This window comes from Colobus angolensis, unplaced genomic scaffold (assembly GCF_000951035.1).
Source record: "Colobus angolensis palliatus isolate OR3802 unplaced genomic scaffold, Cang.pa_1.0 Scaffold5, whole genome shotgun sequence".
Lineage (NCBI taxonomy): Eukaryota > Metazoa > Chordata > Mammalia > Primates > Cercopithecidae > Colobus > Colobus angolensis.
Window position 1 is genome coordinate 34,190,493 of NW_012118487.1, and position 22,229 is coordinate 34,212,721.

The 22,229-nt window shown below is 40.6% G+C and overlaps 1 protein-coding gene across 1 annotated transcript in view; it reads left to right on the forward strand.

Moving 5' to 3' along the window:
* The first annotated feature begins 5,751 nt into the window (after window positions 1-5,751).
* The window catches only part of RNF175 (ring finger protein 175), a 41,006-nt gene continuing 24,528 nt past the window's right edge, over window positions 5,752-22,229 (forward strand). The window contains exons 1-2 of the mRNA XM_011959769.1: window positions 5,752-5,792; window positions 8,399-8,580. Of these exons, the coding sequence (XP_011815159.1) occupies window positions 8,416-8,580 (165 nt within the window). The 5' untranslated portion in view covers window positions 5,752-5,792; window positions 8,399-8,415. The remainder of the gene's footprint in view (window positions 5,793-8,398; window positions 8,581-22,229) is intronic.

Consider the following 22,229-nt stretch of genomic DNA (forward strand, 5'->3'; position numbering starts at 1 on the left):
TGTGGCCCAGGAGCATCACTAGTTTCTGAGTTCATTGTTCTGGCTTTGCCACTTGGGTTAGAAAGATTTTTCTAACAGGTGGATTTTGGGAGGGAAGAGTTGAAAGTGGGGAAATCAGTTTGAAGGCAGCAGTTCAGGTGACAGATGATGAGAGCCAGTTCCAGGCGTGGGGTGGCAGTCTCCAAACACATGGAGTGTGCCATGTGCCAGACATGGGGATTCAGTGTGGGGATGAGGCCAGCCCTCGCCCCCTACAGATTCAGATAAGTAAATAAGTCATCAACAGTGCAGTCTGGTAACAATGTTCAAGGTGAGCAGATATCCTGGGAGGGGCCTCACTGAAAGGGTGTCCTGGAGTAAGTGGGATCCAAGGATGAGCAGAAATGAGGCAACCCAGCATGGAGGCTGGGAGTGGACAGAGAGCATTCAGGGACAGAAAAGCTCTGCTTGGCTGGAGCAGAGGGTGTGTGCAGGGCCAGTGGAGAGAAGGGAGGCTGAAATGGGATACAGGGCCTTGTGAGCCATGTTGGATTTCAGGCAGAAAGACAATAGGATCAGTCTGCCTTTAATGGGAGCACTCTTACTGTCTGAAGAGGGAAGAGAGTGAAGGCAAGGGCCTCAGAGGAGGGGAACACCCTGCATGCTGGCCTCCATCTCATCCTCCCCTAGCCACCCTAGCTAAGGAGTGACAGCCCTTGCCCCCTACTGGTTATTCTTTATCACACATTCTATTTTCTTCATAGAATTTACTTCATTAGGCAGTTGTTTTGTTTGCTTGTTTATTGTGCATCATTTCCTCTAGAACACAAGGTCCTATTCATGAGAACAGGCACTTTGTCTTTCTCACCCTTGAATGCCAGCTCTTAACCCAGTGGCTGGCACACGGGAGGCACCACTCCATATTTGCTGAATGAATGACAAAATGAATGGCATAGAAGCCATGGGGTGGAGAGAAGGGGGCATGTTTGTGAGGCATTTATAGGCAGGGTCAACAGGAGAGTAGTGGGTTGGAGGTACAGAGTTGGTTAGGGGCAGGGATGATGCCCCAGGCTTTTCTGCTTTGAGCAATTGGATAGATAGAACAGGATGCAGTTAACCAAGAAGGGGGTGGGGGGACACAAAGTGGGAGCAGCTTGGGGGCAAACAACTATGTTCATTTTAGGACAGGTTAATTCACATATCTGAGAGAGAGATTCCCAAGTGGGGCTATGTAGGAGGCATTCAGAAACATCTGGAGCTCACACAGATTTAGCTAGCCAAAAGAAAGATATAAGAGATCGATACAAATACAGTGCTGGAACAGGAAAAAAGGACATGGCAACTGATCAGACAGGGAAAGGAATAAAAGAGAGGACAGAGGCAAGCTTACTTTTGTATTGTTCTTTTTAGTGACATATGTTCATGTAGAATACACTTAATGTAAAGAAGTATAAAAAAGAAAGTAAATGCCCAGGATGTATCACCACCCGTGGAGCATTCCTGTTAATGTCTTGGGAGCAATTCTTCTGGGCTTTTTTAATTCCACATGTCTCTTTATGTAACTTTACAGTTACATAAATAGGTTCAGATTGTTCACAACTGTTTTGAAGCATGCTTTTTCTGTTAACAATATGTCATGAAAATATTTCTATGTCAGTAAATATGAATCTGTGTTATCACTTTATCGCTTACAGATTCTTTTATGTAGATATACAAAAATATGGGTCTTTTTCATCCATCGGGCTGGGTACTTGGTGAGTATTTCATTTTTAAAACAGGTATCTTTCAGTCCTTGGAAATTTTCTTGTATAATTTATTTTAAACTTCCTGCATCTGTTATCTTCTTCTCTGGTTCTAGAACTCTTTTTTTTTTTTTTTTTTGGGGGGGGGCATGAGGAGATTTCCTGGCCCAATTCTCTGATATTCTTATATTTTCTCTTCTGTTTTCCATCTCTTTGAGTTTTTTTTTAATTATTTCTGAGTTCTTCAATTTATCTTCAATTCTTCATTTAATTTTTTTATTTCTGTCTTCCTATTTTTAATTTCTAAGAGCTTTCGGTTGTTTTTCTATATTCTTTAAAGCACAGTGTTCTTGTCATCATGGGTGCAGAACTCTTTCCTGTCTCAAACGTCTTGTGATGTTTGATTGTTCACTTGTATCTAAGATGAGACAGTACAGCACTGTTAAGTTATTGCTAGCAGGGAAAGCTTGTTGACAGGCAGTCTTCAGTGGAGGGTGACCTGGCTGGGCCTCTTCATAGGGAGAACAAGGACTGTCCATATCTATAGGTCTGTTCTCTTGGCTTAGATTCATTCATTCTGTGTGTAAGGGGCATGTCTGGCTACCAGCTAAGTGGGCAAGCCCATGTGTAACATGCCAGGCCAAGAGCACAAATGGAGGCCCTCATGCCACATGTCTAAGTATTATCAGCTGATCTGCTCTCACAGCCCTGCCTGCAGGTCCACCTGTGGCCCATGTAGCCACATTCTCCCTACCTGCACTGCTGGCTGCAGGCTTGAGTGGTAGCAAGGATCTGCTGGGACAGGGAAGATGGAAGTTTCAGTGTACCTGTACTAGTTTCCTAGGGCTGCTATAACAACAAAAAATGTATTATCTCACAATTCTAGAGGCCAGGAGTTCAAAATCTAGGTGTCCACAGGGTCATGCTCCCTCCAAAGACTGTAGGGGAGACTTCTTACTTGCCCCTCCCAGTCTCCGGTGACTCCAGGTGTTCCTGGCTTGTGGCTGCATCACTCCAGTCCCTGCTTCTGTCTTCACATGGCCATCTACTCTGCCTTGCTACTCTGTGTTGCTGGATGTCAAATCTTCCACTCCTTTCTCTTGTAAGAACACTAGTCATTGGATTTAGGACCTGCCCTAAATCCAGATGATCTCATTCTGAGGTCCTCAATTACATCTGCAAATACCCTATTGCCAAATAAGATCACATTCACAGGTACTGGGGGTTAGAACTCAAACTATATCTTTTGGGAGGACACAATTCAACCCACTACAGTGCCTAAACCAGGGATGCGGACTGACCTCACTGACTCCCAAGGAAGCTGTGGTAGATAGGATCTCCCACCACACACCTCAGACTTGGGATTTCCAAGTAGTTCCAAGCTGCTCCCAGACTACCTCACTGCAGTTAATTGAGGAGCCTCATCAGCCAAGATCCCACTTAGATGGTGTGGGATAGCCAAATTTCAAAACTTTATCTCCAGTTTCCCAGAGCACAGGCTATTCTTTTTCTTCTCTCCAACCTGCCAGTCCCCTGGGGTGTCAGCCCTATATCATCTCTTTCCAATTAAGGTCTACTCAGTCAATTACCAGACTTTCAAAATATTTTCTTAAGAGACAGAAAAGACACCGGGCACAGTGGCTCATGCCTGTAATCCCAGCACTTTGAGAGGCCAAGGCAGGCGGATCACCTGAGGCCAGGAGTTCGAGACCAGCCTGGCCGACATGGTGAAACCCCGTCTCTACTAAAAATAGAAAGATTTAGCCGGGCATGGTGTTGGGTGCCTGTAGTCCCAGCTACTCAAGAGGCTAAGGCAGGAGAATCGCTTGAACCCAGGAGGCAGAGGTTGCAGTGAGCTGAGATCACAGCATTGCACTCTAGCCTGGAGTCTAGTCTTGCACTCAAGCAAGACTCCACCTCGAAAAGAAAAAAAGAGAGAGAGAGAGAGAAGATAAAAACACAGTTATTTTGTGTTTTAGGGTTTGAGATGTCTGGGGTCCCCTAAGGCAAGGAGGGCCCCTGCAGCGTGATCTAGAGTTGATGCTGCCAGGGAGGGTGGTGCTAGGGCTCTCTAGACTCAGATGAGAGTCTGCCAGTGTCCTCTGCTCTCCCTCCACATGCCTGGTGCCTCTCTGCCGGTGCCTCTGGTTTAACCACTAGTATTCTGCTAGTGCGGGGGCCTCCAAACCTTAAACTGACTTTCAGTGAACCTTCTTTTACTAATCCCAGTTGCATCCCCCACTTCTAGACACCCCAGGACCCTGCAGTCCACAGCCCTCCTGAGGGTATTTGCACACACATTATGCTCTGCACTGCCCACATGCTGGTGGGCTTCGGTGTCTTTTGCCCTATGGTGTCCCAGTGTCCCTTTCTGCTGGCCCAGCTACTGGTAGTTTCAGAATTGGCTGGGACTCCTCTCTCATTCTCTTTGGACTTGGAGGCTTATGTCCTTTTGCTATTGTTCTAGTGGTGTTTGGGGAGGGAGAGGAGGTAAGTGCACTTTTTTTATTTACCGTGTTTCAATAGAAGACCTCATTTTTACTTTTTTTTTTTTTTTTAACACAGTCATTACTAGTGAGTGAGTTTGAACACCTTTCCGTAAATTGGTCATTTGTATATCTCAATTCGTGAATTTCTCATTCATGTACTTCGCCCTTTTGGCCAATCTGTCTCTTTTTGATTAAATTATAAAAGCCCTTTTTACATATGTTTATTAGCTTCTTGCCCCTCACATATGTTATGCTTTCCCCAGTTCAATTTGTCTTTCAAATATTGAGGACTATAATGCATTTTATTTTAAATGTCCTCAAAATCTGTCATTGTTTTAACTTTATAATTTCTGGGCTGTACGTTATACTTAAAAATGCCTTTTCCACTGCAGAATTATAAACATGTTTACCCGTGTTTTCTTCTAGTACTTTTAAGATTTTCTTTCTCACATTTAAGAGAGAACAAGGCTTTGTATGAAATAGAAAAGTATAAGTTTAGGCAGTATTTGCACAATGCCAGGACCTTTCTGGGTGATGCCAGGAAAGAAGAAGGGGATGGCACAGGGGATAATACTGGCAGCTTCTCAATGGCTCCCTGTCCCCGGGTGATCCCACCAGGTGAGTCCCTAATATTCAAATGGAGGTCACAACAGCTGGGCTCAAGTGTTGAGTTCCAAGAATGAAGCAAGCCTCAAGTAATCAAGCTGCATGAATCTCCTCCTTTCTTCCACAGGTCCCTTTCTGCTAAGTTCTACTTTGGGGGCAAAAACGTTGGCTGTCTGCTCTTCTGTGCTCTCCATCAAAGTTACATGATTATGTCTTTCCAATGATTGACCTTAAAGGTTTCAAATGACCAAATGTAGTGGGTTAGCAATAATCTAGAAAAGGTAGTCCATAGGTGGACTGTGTAGGTCATCCAAAAAGCACAGTTCTGGAGATGATCTCTATGCTTCCCAGCTCAATTTGTAAGGGCACAAGCCCAGATTACTCCATTTCCTGGGGTCAGTAATGATGCCTTCGTAACAGAAAAATGCAAGAATGCTCCAAATCAGCGGAGCCTCTGGTCAGCTCTGTCTCTGAAACTTTGAACTTGGAAATGATGTTTACTCACTGAGATTGGAGATATTTACTCACTGCAATCATTTAAGATATCAGCAAAACAGATGCTTTTTAGGGATACTCAGACTCACACTTCATATCCTAGAAGCCAGAGTAGCATGGCCTATTGGGAGACCACTCTCTGTAACTTTGACTGATTTGCCAAAACAGAACCATTGAAATGAAGCCTCATCTGATTCTCTGATCCAGGAACAGGATCAAATATTTAATAATAGTAACCTGATTATTCTTTTTTTGTTTGTTTGTTTCATGTTGTTTTAGTTCTGTAAGCAAATTATTTTACTAGGACTTTTATCCCAAATTATTCAAATACTATGTGACGCTGTTATTTTTCATGGTCTGGGTTTCAACATGGTCTTGGTTTTAACAGAAAAACCAAGAAAACAAGGATGTTTTTTGATAAGGGCCCTTTTTGTGTTTTTCAGATCTCTCATACAAAGCTTTCTGCAGAAGATGCGTGGAAGTAAGTAATTAGTATTGTTTAAGAGTTGTTTTGCTAAAAATTAGATTTTTATCCTAACAGTTGAGAAATTGAATGAAGTCATAATTTTATTTGTCAATTTTCCAGGATAGAGAAGATGGGGTAGGATACACAAATACTATAGACCAAAACACATGGATTTCATCTGTTTTCTACAGCATGATCCACAGGAAAAGATCATGCAGTCCCACAAAGCTGGATTAATACATCCTTCAAAATATGGCTGTGTCAAGTTACTATTTATTTTAGGCACAAGATGCACTGGTTTTGTTCCTACACCATTGCCCCTGTGTTCTGGTACATACTGTAGGGCCATTGAGCCCTGTGAGTGCCACATGAAGTGAAATAAGAATGAAAAGCTCCTCCTTTTTTGTATTACAGGAGTCAATTTTGGATGCATTCCTACTCAAAAAAGAAAATACTACATTTGTACACCAATATATACTTTTCAAAGTACTTCAACATAGGCTAACCAATTTGAGATGCATTTTTATAATAGATTAATCTGATATAATAGATTAATAATCTCATAAAGCACATTTTGTATCTATGCAAGTCCTATTTTAGACTGATGATGAAGTCACTCTTTATATGCCCTAAGTTCAAAGTCTATTAATTATATAGAATATTAAAAAGCTATTTTAGATTTGGAGCTGTATAAACCACAACTAAGCACTTGTACTTTTTCATTTTTCTTCCCATTTCTTCAGGGGAATAAGTTTGGTTTTTTGTTTGTTTGTTTGTTTAAATGAGCTTCTAGAAATCATTCTTATCTCCTGAGCTCAGCTTCCAATAGAGAGACTAAGAGCCATGTAATTTTATTCAAGTTGCTTACCCGATATGGATTTCAGCTTCATCATTTGATAAATGAAGGAGATTCATTCCATCTATGGTAACTTCCAGCACTGACATTCTGAGAATCCCTCTCAAAGAAACTGAACTTCAGCAGGAGTATTTACTGGGCTCTGTGGGCTGATTTCCACACGTTTTCCAGCAGGGGGCACCCTTGGGATTTGGATGAGACCCTTTTCTGAGGCATTCACTGCTCTTTGGAGTAGCTGTAGAAATGCTGGCAGAGGGAGAGAACCCAGCCCGCATACCCATCAAGTGCCTTTAAAAGATCACTATCTCATGGCACAGACTGTTACCCTGCGGTGTTTTCTGGGTGGTACACTAGCTAACTGCATACTGTAACCAGATGTAAGTGGAAACTTGAAGAGATTTTGTGACTGATGGTGCCACACTAGGGATGAAAGATAATGATAACCAGTATTCAGAAAGTAACTGACAGCATTCATAATTTTTCCCCATGTTCACGCATCTTGACCCTGGGCCTCTTTCTCTTCCTCTAGGCTCGTGGTTCTCAATCTTGGCTGCCCCTTAAAATCACATGGGATGCCTGAAAAATTCCTGATGTCACATCCCATCCTGCAAATCTGTATTAATTTGCTAGGAATACCATAACAAAATACCACAGAATAGGTGGCTTAAAAATCAGAAATTTATTTTCTCGCAGTTCTGAAGGCTGAAAGTCCAAGATTAAAGTGCTGGCAGGTTTGGTTTGGTATGTTGAAGTACAGGGGACCAGGACATCAGTGTATGAATTTCGAGACGGTGCAGTTCAGCCCCCTAACACCCAGAAATGGTCATCTAATTGATCTGGATATGGGGGGTTAAGGTTTTTTTTAAAGCTTTCCCAGTGATTCCTAACTTACAGACAAGGTCAAGAACCACTGCTCTAGGTTCTCATCGAGGCTACTCCAGAACGTTAAACCAGGTGACAAAGTATTTTGTTGATTTTCTCTACAATTGTGCAAAACTAAGCATCCAACTAAAATGGTAATGTTCAGCCATCACGGGAATGTTTGTGCATGTCTAAGATAATACTTAAGCCTATTCTTTCTCTATATAATAGTTCTGTAACAATTTATACAACTCATTCAGAAGCTTTCCATTGCCCCATGGATAATATTCTCTCCTCTGGCATAAGCACAATCTGCAGGGTATCCTTTTACTTGAAATAGTAGCAAATGATTTAAAATTACCAACATTGGACTGTTTTTGACTTTCAAAAATTGACGTTTCATATGATGCAGCTCAGTAATAATTATTCCTCATGTAGATACAAATAAAATAACATGTGCTTTACAGTCTTACAACAACCTTGTCAGTTACGGAAGGATGGTTATTTGAAATTTGCAAATGAGGAAACTGAGGCTCAGAGAGGATAAATGACTTCCCCAAGGTTGTGAGGCAATGAAGTGGCAGATCAGGGACTGGAACCCAGGTCTTCCCGGGGCTCATTAGTTTTTTTAGCCCCATCACTTAACTTAAAAGACAAGACTGAGGCCAACCACATGGGAAAGCAAAGGAACTGGTTTTGCTAAGAGAGTCAGGCTCCTCCTCCCAGCTGCTCCTTCTCCAGATCTAGGGAAACGGAAGAAACCAAGAAAAACTTTACAATCAAAACTTAGCAACCCTTACATTTGAAATCCCCTGTTGCTTTTTGTGAGCCAAACCTGTTTTTGTTTTTTTGTTTTGTTTTGCTTTGTTTTGTTTTGTTTTGTTTTTTTGGCTAAATGCACAAGGTTGAGAGCTTTTTCAGATGACCTCATTTGCCGGTTCCAGCCTGCAGCAGGAGAGGATGTACAAGATGCACCGGGGCCACGAATCCATGCACGTGGAAATGATCTTGATCTTCCTCTGCATTCTGGTCATTGCCCAGATAGTGCTGGTTCAGTGGAGACAGAGGCATGGTCGATCCTACAATGTGAGTCACCCCCGTAGCTGCTGGGAGCCTGCTCCAGCTTGTATCAGCTTGACTGTTTTTTTCCAGGACACGTTCTCCCTTGGTTACCACTTTGAAGGAACTGCCTTGGTTTAAGTCAGCGGTTCTCAACCAACTGCAGTTTCACTCCCAGGAGACATTTGGCAATGTCTGGAATCATTTTTGACTGTCAAGACTTGTGGGGGCTGTAGATGGGGAGGGAAGTTGCTACTGGCACCTGGTGGATAGAGGCCAGGGATGCTGGTAAACATCCTCCAATGCACAACAGCTCCCTACAACAAAAATTATCTGGCCTAAAATGTCAATGTTGCCAAGACTGAGAAATCCTGGTGTTTAAGTAAACCAGTTTTCCTTTCATGCATGAACAACTTCTGCCAATAGTCCAGGAAAAGAAGGATTAGGAATAGCCAAAAGAAATGGTTTAGGCTGTCTGCTATGGTTTTAATGTGTCCCCCAAAGTTCTTGTGTTGGAGATGTAATCCCCAATGCAACAGTGCTGGGAGGTGGGGCCTAATAAGAGGTGATTTGGCCATAAGGTCTCTGCCCTTGTGAATAGATTAATGCCATTCATTTTGTGGGAGTGGGTTTATTATAAAAATATGAATGTGGGCCCATTTTCTCTCTCATTCTCTCCTGCCCTCTCACCTTCTGCTGTGAGATGACACAGCAAGAAGGCCCTTGCAAGATACAAACCCCTCTGTCTTTTACTTTCCAGCCTCCAGACCACGAGGCAATACATTGCTGTTCATTATAAATTACCCAGTCTGTAGTATTCTGTTATAGCAGCACAAAACAGAATAAGAAAGAAAATTGGTACCAAGAAGTGGGTCTGTTACTATAACAAATGACTGAAAATGGGGAAGCAGCTTTGGAACTGTGTAATTGGGCAGAGGCTGGAAGAGTTTGAAGGAACAAGCTAGAAACAGCTGGTCTTGCTGTAACAATGGAGTATGAAAGACGAGTCTGGTTAGGGCTCAGAGGAAGAAAATAACTATAGAGAAAGGCTGAAACTTTAGAGATTACTTAAGTGGTCATAGTCAGAATATTAGTGAAAATATGAACAGTAAAAGCCATTCTCCTGAGGTCTCAGACAGAAATGAGGAACAAGGTATCGGAAACTGAAGTAATGGCCATCCTCATTATAAAGTCACAAAGAACTTGGCTTAACTGTGTCCATGCTGGAAGGCTTTATGGAAGGCAGATTTAAGAGCAATGAACCAGGATAGCTGGTGAAAAATTTCTAAGCAATATATTGAAGGACCTGCATGGCTGCTTTTAACTGCATATAGTAAAATGAAAGAAGAGATAAATGATTTAAAGATGGAATTTATAAGTAAGAGAGAAGCAATATAAAATTTGCAAAACTCACAGCCTGGCTACGTAAAGAATAAAAAGGTTTGCAAGGGTGCAGCCAAGTGACCCTTTGATAAAGGGGATTAACACAGCCAGAAGGAAGCCAGGTGCAAGTAATCAAGACAACAGGAAAATGACCCTGAAGGCATTTCAGTGACCTTCAAGGCTGCCTCTCTCATCACAGGCCCAGGGCTCCAGGAAAGCAGAATGGTTTGGGGTAACTCCCCAGTGTGCTCTACACAGGACCAGTGAGCAGAGCCACCTCAGGACTCTGCTCCTTGAATTCCAGCATCACTCTCCTTGGCTGCTTCAGCTGTGGCTCCAGGGAGCCCAGGTGCAGCTCAACCTGCTGCTCTGGAAGGTACAAGCTATAAACTTCGGTGGCACTAATTCTGTAGGCACATGCTGTGAGGCCATGGCAGCCTCCACTTAGATTTCAAAGGATGTTGTGGACAACCAGAGGGCCTAGGCAAAGATTTGTCTTGGGGTAGAGATGCCACAGAGAGCGCCTAGGAGGACAATGCCCAGCAGAAGTGTGGAGTCACGGCCATAGCAGGGAGTCCTCACTAGGCCTAGGGGAGTCCTTCAGGGTGGGGATGCCCCCAAGTCCTAGATCTATACAACTACCAGCATGCAACTCCAGCCCAGGAGAGCTATGGGCATGCAGCATGCAACTCGAGCCTAGGAGATATGGACATGAGATTCCAACCTGTGAGAATTGTGTGGGCTAAGCCTAGCAAAGCCATGGGGGCAAGGCTGTTCCTGAGGCCTCAGGGTTCCAAACCCTACATCAGTATGCCCAGAAAGTAGGACATGGAGTCAAAGAAGATTATCCTCAAGTCTTAGGATTTAGTATTGTTTACCTCGTCGGGTTTTAGACTTGTTTGGAGCCTGTTACTCCTTTCTTCTTGCCTATTTCTCCCTTTTGGAATGGGAATGTCTATCCTCTGCCTAACCTAGCATTGTATTTTGGAAGAAGAGAACTTGTTAATTTCACAGGCTCACAGCTAGAGGGGAATTTGCCTCAGGATGAATTATGCCTTGAGTCTCACCCATATCTGATTTAGATGAGACCCTAGACTTTCACCAGAACAAGTTAAGAATTTGGGGCAAATGGAATGGAATGAATATATTTTATGTGTGAGAAAAACATGAATTTGGAGCCAGACCAGAATGCTGTGGTTCGAGTGTCCCCCAAAGTTCATGTGTCGGAAACATAATACTCAATGCAACAGTGTTGGGAGGTGGGGCCTAATGAGAAGGAATTAGGTCATGAGGGCCCTGCCTTCACGAATGGACTAATGCCTTTATTGCAGGAGTAGGTTCCTTATAAAAGGATAAGTTCAGTCACCTTTTCTCTCTCTCGCTTTCTCTGGCCCTCTTGTCTTATGCCATAAGATGATGCAGCAAGATGGCCCTCACCAGATGCCAGCCATTCAATCTTGGACTTCTGAGCCCCCAGAACTGTGAGAAATAAATTTCTTTTCGTTGTAAATTGCCTAATCTGTCATATTCTAGTATAGCAGCACAAAATGGACTAAGACACTCTAATGTTGTTTCATTAGTAGTAAACTATCTTGGCATTAATGGTTTGCATATCCATGGAAATGTGTTCATGCACACACTGCATTGACCTCAGCAACATGGAGCCAGATTTCATTTTCACAGACCAATCTCATTCAAGCATGTTCACCACCAGGGCCTGAGAGTCATGCTGTGGGCCTTGTTGGTCCTGAGACCTTGCCATCGCAATGTTTACAGCAGTAGTTCTCAATGGTTAGAGCAGGGTGCATCAGAATCATCTAGAGAGCTTGTTAAATCAAGTTCCCAGGTCCTGTTCATAGAGTTTCTGATTCAATAGTGACCCAAGAATTTGCTTGTCTAACAAGTTCCCTCATGGTGCTGGTAATGTTGAGGCTGCCAGTCCTGGAACCACACTTTAAAATCCTCTGGTTTAGATTCATACATGGACTAAATGGAGAAGTGCTGCAAAGGGAGAAGGTCCTCAGTTAACATTCTACATGGTTCTGGGTCTTGGAATGGCCATTATAGAGTCTGACGGACTCAACTTGCCTGCAACACATGAAGTGTTGACTTAGACCAATATATTATTTTATTATTACCTGTCATAGAATTTATTTCCTATATATTACAGGGTCTAAAGGAATTCTTTTGTGTTCTGTACTATATTTAAGTTTAGGCAATTTTGAACATTTTCTTTAGAAAGGGGAATGTCATTTTATTGTTTTAAAGCAAATGTATCCATTTTCTGCCATGTCACCGCTGTCTTATCAATTATAATAAACACCCTTTATATTGCACTTGGATAATGTTTTTAAGTGAATGAAACTAGAATCAAACCTCACTGTACTTCACTCATATCAAAGAAAAGCTATTTAAATATATCTTAACTATGGTTTCCTTATCTGCAAAATGGAAGTATCTAAGATAAAATTTCTAGAGTCCTCATGTAGGAAGAAACCTGGATTCATAAGGAATCAGTTCATAGCCTTATTCATTCTTTCTTTATAATTAATCATTATCTCTGGGTTGATGTGGAAAAAAAAATGTTCTTTTTTCATAGTAACACAGGTGTGGATTTTGCATAAGAAGCCCCCTGACCTTGAAAGGAAACAATGCTCCAGGAGCCCTTGACTCGCACTGTGTCACACCACTCCTGCAACATTTTCATTTTATGATTTTTTTCTCTTTGAGTTGGAGTTTTGCTCTTGTTGCCCAGGCTGGAGTGCAATGGTGCGATCTCGGCTCACTGCAACCTCCGCCTCCCGGGTTCAAGTGATTCTCCAGCCTCAGCCTCCCAAGTAGTTGGGATTACAGGTGCCCGCCACCACATCTGGCTAATTTTTGTATTTTTTTGTAGAGATGGGGTTTCACCATGTTGGCCAGGCTGTTCTCAAACTCCTAACCTTAGGTGCTCCACCCGCGTCGGCCTCCCAAAGTGCTGGGATTACAGGTATGAGCCACTGCGCCTGGCCAGATTTGATGATTTTTGAGGTGGCATATGCACAAAGACCATCCTTGTCCTGTATTGAAGCACTTTGGCTCTACCTGGCCAAAGACAGACCTGCTTATGCCTCAGAATCCCCTTTAAGGACTTGTGGCCATGGAAGGGTCTGACCGTAGATGACTCAGCTACATTCCTGTTGCTAACTGCACAAGCTGTGCTACCTGCAATGCCTCTCCAGGGACTTGCTTTTGACTGCCACCTCCCCTTGATTCCTTTAGTCACCCCACTTTTGCTCTCTAAGGTTGCTATTTCTGTGTCCCTCTGTCACACAGCTTCTATGTTTTATGGCTACCCAGTGGGGCTCTGTAGTCCTAAGGATCACGTTGGAGGTGACCGGGTGCCTGTGATCATGCCTCTCATGATGATAATGATCATGGTGATCCTGTCTAGCACTTTGACAAAGCCAGGAGCCTGCATAAAGTCACCCCCACCATAGTCAAGGACAGATTCAGGTCTCATGGTGCCTTGAGACTGCTGAGTTAGCTCATAGACTTGGTTGGTCTCTGGAATATATTCTACGTCTTTGCGCATCAATCCGTCTAATTATTGGTATCATCCCAGAGGAACAGGTTGAGTAGCCCCATTCCCCTGCATGTCTCTATTGAGGGGCTACTCAATCTGTAACTCAGGATGAGAGGCCAGGCTTTCCCATGCTGCAGCCTTGACTTTGCCCCATGCTTTGCATCCCTTCTTGGGGATTCACCTCCAGGGTGGTCATCAGAGCACAGCCATTTCAGGCACTCTTGGTGATGTTTGCAACCATCTGAGCTGGAAATTGTTCCTAGAGTACCACTAGCTTGTTCTAACACTGGTTTCCAGCTTTCTTATACTTGGGTGAACAATATCAAAAACACCTACTGCCTAATACACTACTGAATTTAAAGTCTTTGGGATGGAATTTGACAGACATGTGTGCATAAATGCTGACCTAAATTGCCCTAAATCCAGAGAGAACCTGGCTTTTAATTGTTTTTCTTGGCATGCATAAGACTAGCTACTGAGAGCTTTGAACATGTTTATAAGATTCACAACATTGCTGGCTCTTTTCTACAAGGGGCTATATAGTGAAATTTATCTCCATGACTTGATATTGTAACCTCTATCAATATTAGTAGCATATTAATATATATTATAATGACTATAATACTCATACATAAAATTATTATATATAAATTTATATGTAAATTACTATTATTATTACAGCTGTGATAAGTGCTTTCTGTACTTTACCTCAATTGCCTTGAGAGGTAATTATTTTTTATCCCCTTTGTGAAATATAGTTCAGAGAAATTAAAAACCTTGGCCAAAGGCATATAACTAATTAGTTGCAGAGAGGCTAGAATTCAGCCTCACTAGTTATTTGCTCTCATATCAAGAACAAGCTCACTAAATATCTTTGAATTTCAAGTACAGTGACTGATCCATAGTAAATGTTCAATACGATTCGTTGACTCCAAAAGCATCCAAGAGATACTGTTTGTATATAACATTTGTGCAAACGTAATCATATGCTGTAAAAGCAGTTTGCTAATAAAAGAATCCTTTTCTGGACACTTTTGTAAAGCTAGAGAGAATGCTCAACCATTGACATACAAAGCAGTACATCTGCTTATCCTGCCTTGCCACCCCTTCTATTCTGCCTCATGCTTTTTTTTTTTTTTTTTTGTGACAGAGTCTCACTCTGTCACCCAGGTGGAGTGCAGTGGTGCGATCTTGGCTCACTGCAACCTCCGCCTCCCAGGTTCAAGAGATTCTCCTGCCTCAGCCTCCCAAGTAACTGGGATTGTAGGTGCCTGACACTGCGCCCAGCTACTTTTTTTATTTTAATAGAGACAGGGTTTCACTATGTTGGCCAGGCTGGTTTCGAACTCCTGACCTCAGGTGATCCACCTGCCTTGGCTGGCCTCCCAAAGTGCTGGGATTACAGGCATAAGCCACCATGCCCAGCTATTTAGTCTCCTGCTTCTTCTGAGGACATTTTCCTGGGCTGATTTTGTGAGATATAGTAGGTTGGTGCAAAAGTAATTGTGGTTTTTCCCATTACTTTTAATAGCAAAAATAGCAATTACTTTTGCACCAACCTAATGTGGCAGGATGGTGAAAGGAAAGAGTACTGGCTTAGAAGTAGGAAGATTCTAGCTACTCATTTAACTACAAGGAGCCTTTGTTTCCTGATATTTAAAATGATGACATTTTTAAAAATAGGAAGGACTTCTGGTTTCAGCTCCAACACATAAAAAGCTTGGAAGTCAGCACTTTTATCTTACAACAAGAAAAAAACTGGCCAAACTGATTATCAATGGCTTTTCTTAGACTTGTCAGAGAATTGAGGTCACAGGGAAAACCACCATCTCAAAATCTAGAGAGACAGGTGAATGCAGGAAATCGTAGCTGAGATCTCCTTCCTGAAAGCAGAAGCAACAGTGCCATACATTCAAATGTAGTAACTCTGAAGGATTGCTGGAAGCAGTGCACAAAGTAGTGTGAGAGTGAGAAACTCCTGGGAGCCACAGTCAGGGACCCTACATTTTGTTTAGGTTTTACCTCCAGCTACCCCACCAGGTTCTTATGATGAAAACCCAAGAAGTGCTCTCATGCTTCCAGCAGGGGAGGGGAAAAGTGACCACTTTGAACCAGATCCAGAATGTTCTCCATAACAAGGCCTACCGCAGCAAGTGAAAAGATTGATAAGAGCCTCATCCAATATGAGGGGAGAGAAATAACCGAACTCCAGCTTCCTCTAGCCTTCCTGTGTCACCTAAGGGGAAACAAAATAGTTGAGAAACACTTGTAAAGGCCACCCCAGGGACACAGGCCTGAAAGAGACTTAACCATATGATAACAGAATGCTCCCACTACCCTTATACCCTGCCACCACATCAACAGGTGTCCAGTGTAATAGCCGAAGGTTAGAGCTGAAAGAGCTGCAAGCCTTAGACTCTCTATAAGAAGGAATGTTTAGGGAAACCCAAAGACAACAACAGAGACAGAAACAAGGATACTAGTGGAAATTGAAGACTTTGACACCTACAACTACAGCAAACATTAAACACAGCCCAACTCCTAGCCAAATTAATGTAAAACCTCACACTAAAGGTCTGTTTATCTCAGCTTCTATTACTTAATACATCATGTCTGCTTTTCAACCAAATATTACAAGTCATGCTAGTAGGAGAAAAAAAACACAGTCTGAAGAGACAAAGAACCAGACTCAGATATGGCAGAGATTTTGGAATTATCAGACCAGGAATTTAAAATAATTATGATTAAAAAGTCAAACTCACAGAAGTAGAGTAGAATGGTGGTTACCAGAGGCCATAGGAGGGTGGGTAGATGGGGAAAGGGGAGATATTGGTAAACAAGTACAAAGTTTCGGTTAGATATGAGGAATAAGTTCTGGTATTCTATTGTACAGCGTGGTGACTGTAGTTAACATTAATGTATTGTATGTCCCAAAATAGCTAAGAGAGGATTTTAAATGTTCTCACTGCAAAAAAAGATAAATATTTGAGGTGATAGATATGCTAATTAGCCTGATTTGATCATTTCACAGTGTATACATGTACAGAAACATCACATTGTACTTCATAAATATATACAATCAATATTTTTCAGTTAAAAATAAAATAAAACTTAGTGATGGCTAATATGCTAAGATCTCTAATGGAAAAAGTAGACAACATCCAAGTATAGATGGGTAATGTAATCAGAGAAGTGGAAACTTACAAAGAACCTTTTAAAATGCTAAAAATAGAACAAAAAAAATGGTACCAGAAAGGAAGAATTCCTTGAATGGCTTCATCAATAGATTGGATGAAGCTGAGGAAGGAATCAGTGAACGTGAAGATAATGTCAGTAGAAATGTCCCAAAATGAGATGCAAAGAGGAAAAAAGAGTGAAAAGAAAATAGAACAGAATAGCTAAGAACTATAGAACATTTTCAAAAAATATAACATACACATACTGGAATACCAAAAGGAGAAGAAAGAGATAATGGAACTGAAAAAATATTTGAAATAATAATGACCAATAATTTTTCAAGATTAAGGAGACACCAAACCACAAATCCAAGAAACTCAGAGAACACCAAGTAGGGTAAATACCAAGAAATCTGTACCTGGGTATATCAAATTCATACTACAGAAAGCCAAAGATGAAGAGAAAACCTTAAAAGTAGCCAGAGAGGGGAAAAAACAAACCATACAAACAAGAAGAAAGTGAAGTAAATATTTAAAATATTGAAAGAAAAAATCCCAGCAATCTAGGATTCTATATCCAGAGAAATTCACTTCAAAGTGAAAGAGAAATAAAGACTTTATCAGGCAAACAAAAAATGAGGAATTCATTACCAGTAGTTCTGACCTATAGGAAATGTTTTTTAAAAGTTCTTCAGAAAGAAGTAAAGTCATTTAGGCCAGAAACTCAGATAATCTACATAAAGAAAGAAGGAGTGTCAGAGAAAGAATAAATAGAGATAAAATAAAACTTCTTCTTTCTTTCTTTCTTTCTTTTTCTTTTGAGACGGAGTCTCACTCTGTCGCTGGAGTACAATGGCGTGATCTCAGCTCACTGTACCCGTCGCCTCCTGAGTTCAAGTGATTCTCCTGCCTCAGCTTCCTGAGTAGCTGGGATTACAGGCCCCTGCCCCAACACCCGGCTAATTTTTGTATTTTTAGTAGAGATGGGGTTATACCATGTTGGTCAGGCTGGTCTCAAACTCCTGACCTCATGATCCGCCCACCTTGGCCTCCCAAAGAACTGGGATTACAGGCATGAGCCACCACGCCCAGCCCTATTTCTTATTTTTAATTCCTCTAATAGATTAATTGTTCAAAGTAAAAATAGGAACAGTGTATTGGGTGATTATGTTATATGGATAACTGCAATGAATGATAGCAGTATTATAAGAAATGGGAGGGAGGAATTGAGATTTCTGTTATAAGGTACCTATAATACCAATAATGGTGTATAGTGTTATTTGAGAATGGACTTGGATTAGTTATGGATGTATTTTGCAAACGGTAGAGAAACCACTAGAAATAATTGTAAAGGGATTCTGGGATGCCTAACTGATACAGTAATAGAGGAGAGAAAATGGAATCTCATAAAATACCCAGTTAAAACCAGAGAAGGCAGAGAGAGAGAGAGATGCAAGGAAAGTGCAACAAATAGAAAATAGTTACATCCATGGTAGATATTAATCCAACTATATCAATAATCACTTCAAATGTGAATGGTCTAAAATTAAATTAAAATTTAAACACAAAGATTATATAAAAATTAAAACACAAAGATTATCAGAGTGGATTAATTTTCAAAAACAAGATGCAATTATATGTTGTTACAGATATATCAACAGTAAAGATTTGGAAAAAGATATTCCATACTAACACTAATCAAAAGAAAGCTGGACCAGCTATATTAATTTCAGACAAAGTAGACTTCAGAACAAGGAAAATTGTCAGGGATAAGAAAGGGCATTTGGCTTGGCACAGTGGCTCATAGCTGTAATTCCAGCACTTTGAGAGCCCAAGATAGGAGGATTGCTTGAGCCAAGAGCTCGAGACCAGCTTGGGCAACAAAGTGACACCCTATCTCTACCAAAAAAAAAAAAAAAAAAAAAAAAAGCCAGATGTAGCGGTATGCACCTGTAGTCCCAGCTACTTGGAGGCTGAGGAGGGAGGATCACTTGAGCCTAGAAGTTCAAAACCAGCTTGGGTAACATGATGAAACCCCATCTCTATAAATAATTTAAAAATTAGCCGGGCATAGTAGCATGCTCCTGTAGTCCCAGCTACTCCAGAGGCTGAGATGAGAAAATTGCTTGAGCCCAGGAGGTCAGTGCTGCAATGAGCCATGATCTCTCCACTGCACTCCAGCCTGGGCAACAGAGTGAGACTCTGCAAGAAAGAAAGAAAGAAAAGAAAGAAAGAAAGGAAAGAAAGAAAGAAAGAAAGAAAGAAAGGAAGGAAGGAAGGAAGGAAGGAAGGAAGGAAGGAAGGAAGGAAGGAAGGAAGGAAGGAAGGAAGGAAGGAAGGAAGGGCATTACATAATGATAAAAGGGTCAGTTATTCAGGAAGATATCCCTGATATGTATGCATCTAAGAAAAGAGCATCAAAATATATGAGACAAAAACTGATAGAACTGCAAAGAGAAATCAACAAATTGACCATTATAGTTAAAGATTTTAATACGTCTCTTCTAGTAGCTGATAGATCAAGCAGGCTTAAAATTGGTAAAGACATAATTGACCTGAAAGTTCCATTCATCAGCTTGCTCTAAATGACATTTATAGAATACTTCATCCAACAACAACAGAGTATATATTCTTCTTGACATCACATGGAACATTCACCAAAATACACCACATGCTGAACCATAAAAGACTCCAAAATAAATTTGAATTATACAATCTATGCTCTCAAACCACAATGAATTAAACTAGAAATTAATAACAGAAAGATAGTATGGAAAATTCCAAAATATTTGCAGATTAAATAACACAATACTAAATAACACATGGATCAAAGAAGAAACTCCAGAGAAATATTAGAATAATTTAAATGAAAATGAAAATACAACTTATCAAAATTTCTGGGATGCAGCAAAAGCAGTGCTTAGAGGGAAATTTATAGCATTGAATGCATATATTAGAAAAGAAGAAAGGTCTAAAATCAATAATCTAAGAATCCGCCTGAGGAAACTAGAAAAGGAAGAGTAATTCATGCCTACAACAAACAGAAAATAAATAATAGAAATTTTGGCAAAAATCAATGAAATTAAAAATAGGAAATCAGTAGAGGAAACACAATGAAACCAAAAGCTGGTTCTTTGAAAAGATCAAGGAATTTAATAAACCTCTAGCCAGACTAACCAAGAAAAAAAAAAGAGAGAAAACACAAATTACTAATATTATAAAAGAAAATTGGGCTAGGCTTAGTGACTCACACCTGTCATCCCAGCATTTGGGAGGCTGAGGTGGGAGGATCACTTGAGGCCAAGAGTTCAAGACCATCCTGGACAACATAGTGAGACCCCATCTCTACAAAAATTTGAAAATTAGCCAGGCATCATGGCACGTGCCTGTAGTCCTAGCTACTCAGGAGGCTAAGACAAGAGGATTGCTTAAGCCCAGGAGATAGAGGTTACAGTGAGCTATGATTGTGCCACTGCATTCCAGCCTGGGTCACAGAGTGAGGCCCTGTCTCCCTAAAAAAAAAAAGAGAAAAGAAAACGAGATCATCATTACTAATCCCATGGATATAAAAAGAAAAGGCTACAAACAATTCTATGCCCACAAATTTGGATAAATTAGATGAAGTGGACTAATTCTTTGAAAGATGCAAACTATACCAAAACTCGCACAAGGAGAAATAGATGAACTGAATAGGCCTATATCATTTTAAAATTTCAATCAATAGTTAATAACCTTCCAAAAAAGGAAGCGCCAAGTCCAGATAGTTTCACTGGTGAATTCTACCAAATATTTAAAGAAGAAATGATACCAGTTCTCTACAATCTCTCCCAGAAAATAGAAACAGAGGGAGTACTTGCAAATTCATTCATTGAGGCCAGCATTACCCTCATAAAAAAACCAGAAAGACAAAGTGGGATGACTGTCACTGCCCAATTTCAAGATTTACCATATGAAGACATTACAAGAAAAGGAAATTGTAGACCAAAATCTCTCAAAAACATAAATCCAAAAATCCTCATCAAAATATTAGCAAATCAAATCCAACAATGTATAAAATGAATTATACACCACAATCAAGTGAGATTTATTCCAGATATGAAAGACTGGCTCAACAATTAAAAATGAATTTATGTAAATAATCTCATCAAGAGGCAAAAGAAGAAAGTCCTATGATCATATCAGTAGACGTAGCAGAAGCATTTGGCAAGATCCAGCATGCATTCATGTAAAACTCTCAGCAAAGTAGGAATAGAAGGGAATTTCCCAACTTGATAAAGAGGCCTATGGAAAGCCTACAACTAGCATACTTAATGGTGAGAAACTAGATGATTTCCCTCTAAGATGAGGAAGAAGGAAAGAATGTCCTCTCTCACCACTTCTATTCCACATTGTACAGGGAAGTCCTTGCTAGTGCAGCAAGATAGGAAATAAAAGCTATACGGATTAGAAAGAAAAATTAAAACCATCTTACATGATTGTATGGAAAATCTCACAGAATCAACATAAACTCATGGAAATAATAAGTGATTATAGCAAGGCTGGAAGATACAAAGTAAATATATGAAAGTCGATTGTTACCAGTAATGAACCATTGGGATTTGAAATTAAAACACAATACCATTTGCAGTTGCACCAGAAAAATATAAATACTTAGGCATAAATCTATCAAAATATGTACAGGATCTATACAGAGAAAAGAGATATAAATTAATGGAAAGATTATTCCATATTCATAGATTGGAAGATTCAATATCATTAATGTGTCCAGTCTTCCTGACTTGATCTATAGATTAAACACAATCTCAACTAAAATCTCAGCAAGGTACTTTGTGTAAATCAGCAAACTGATTCTACAGTTTATGTGGAAAAGCAAAAGACCTACAATAGATAATACAACACTGAAAGACAAAGTTGGAGAACTGACAGTGCCCAATTTCAAGACTTACTGTAAAGCTGCAGTAATAAATACAGCATGGTACTGGTGAAAGAATAGGCACATAGGTCAATGGAACAGAATACAGAGCCCACAAATAGACCCCCAAACAAATACAGTCAACTGATCCATGACAAAGGACCAAAGGCAATTCAATAGAGAAAGGATAGTCTTTCCAACAAATGGTTGTGGAACAACTGGATTTTCATATGCAAAAAAAAAAAATAGACACAGACACAGAACATACAATACACCTTTTAGAAAAATTAATTCAAAATGGATCTTAGGCCTAAATGTAAAATGCAAAACTATAAGACTTTGAGAAGATAACACAGGAAAAAAATCTAGGTTTACTTGTATTTGATGATGCGTTTTTACATATGGTACCAAAAGCATGATCCATGAGAGAAAATATAAATAAGGTAGATTTTATTGAAATTAAAAACTGCTATGGAAAAGATACTGTTAAGAGAATGAAGCCAGGGTCAGTGGCTCAAGCCTGTAATCCCAGCACTTTGGGAGGCCGAGACAGGCGGATCATGAGGTCAGGAGATCCAGACCATCCTGGTTAACACGTTGAAACCCCGTCTCTGCTAAAAAATACAAAAAATTAGCCGGG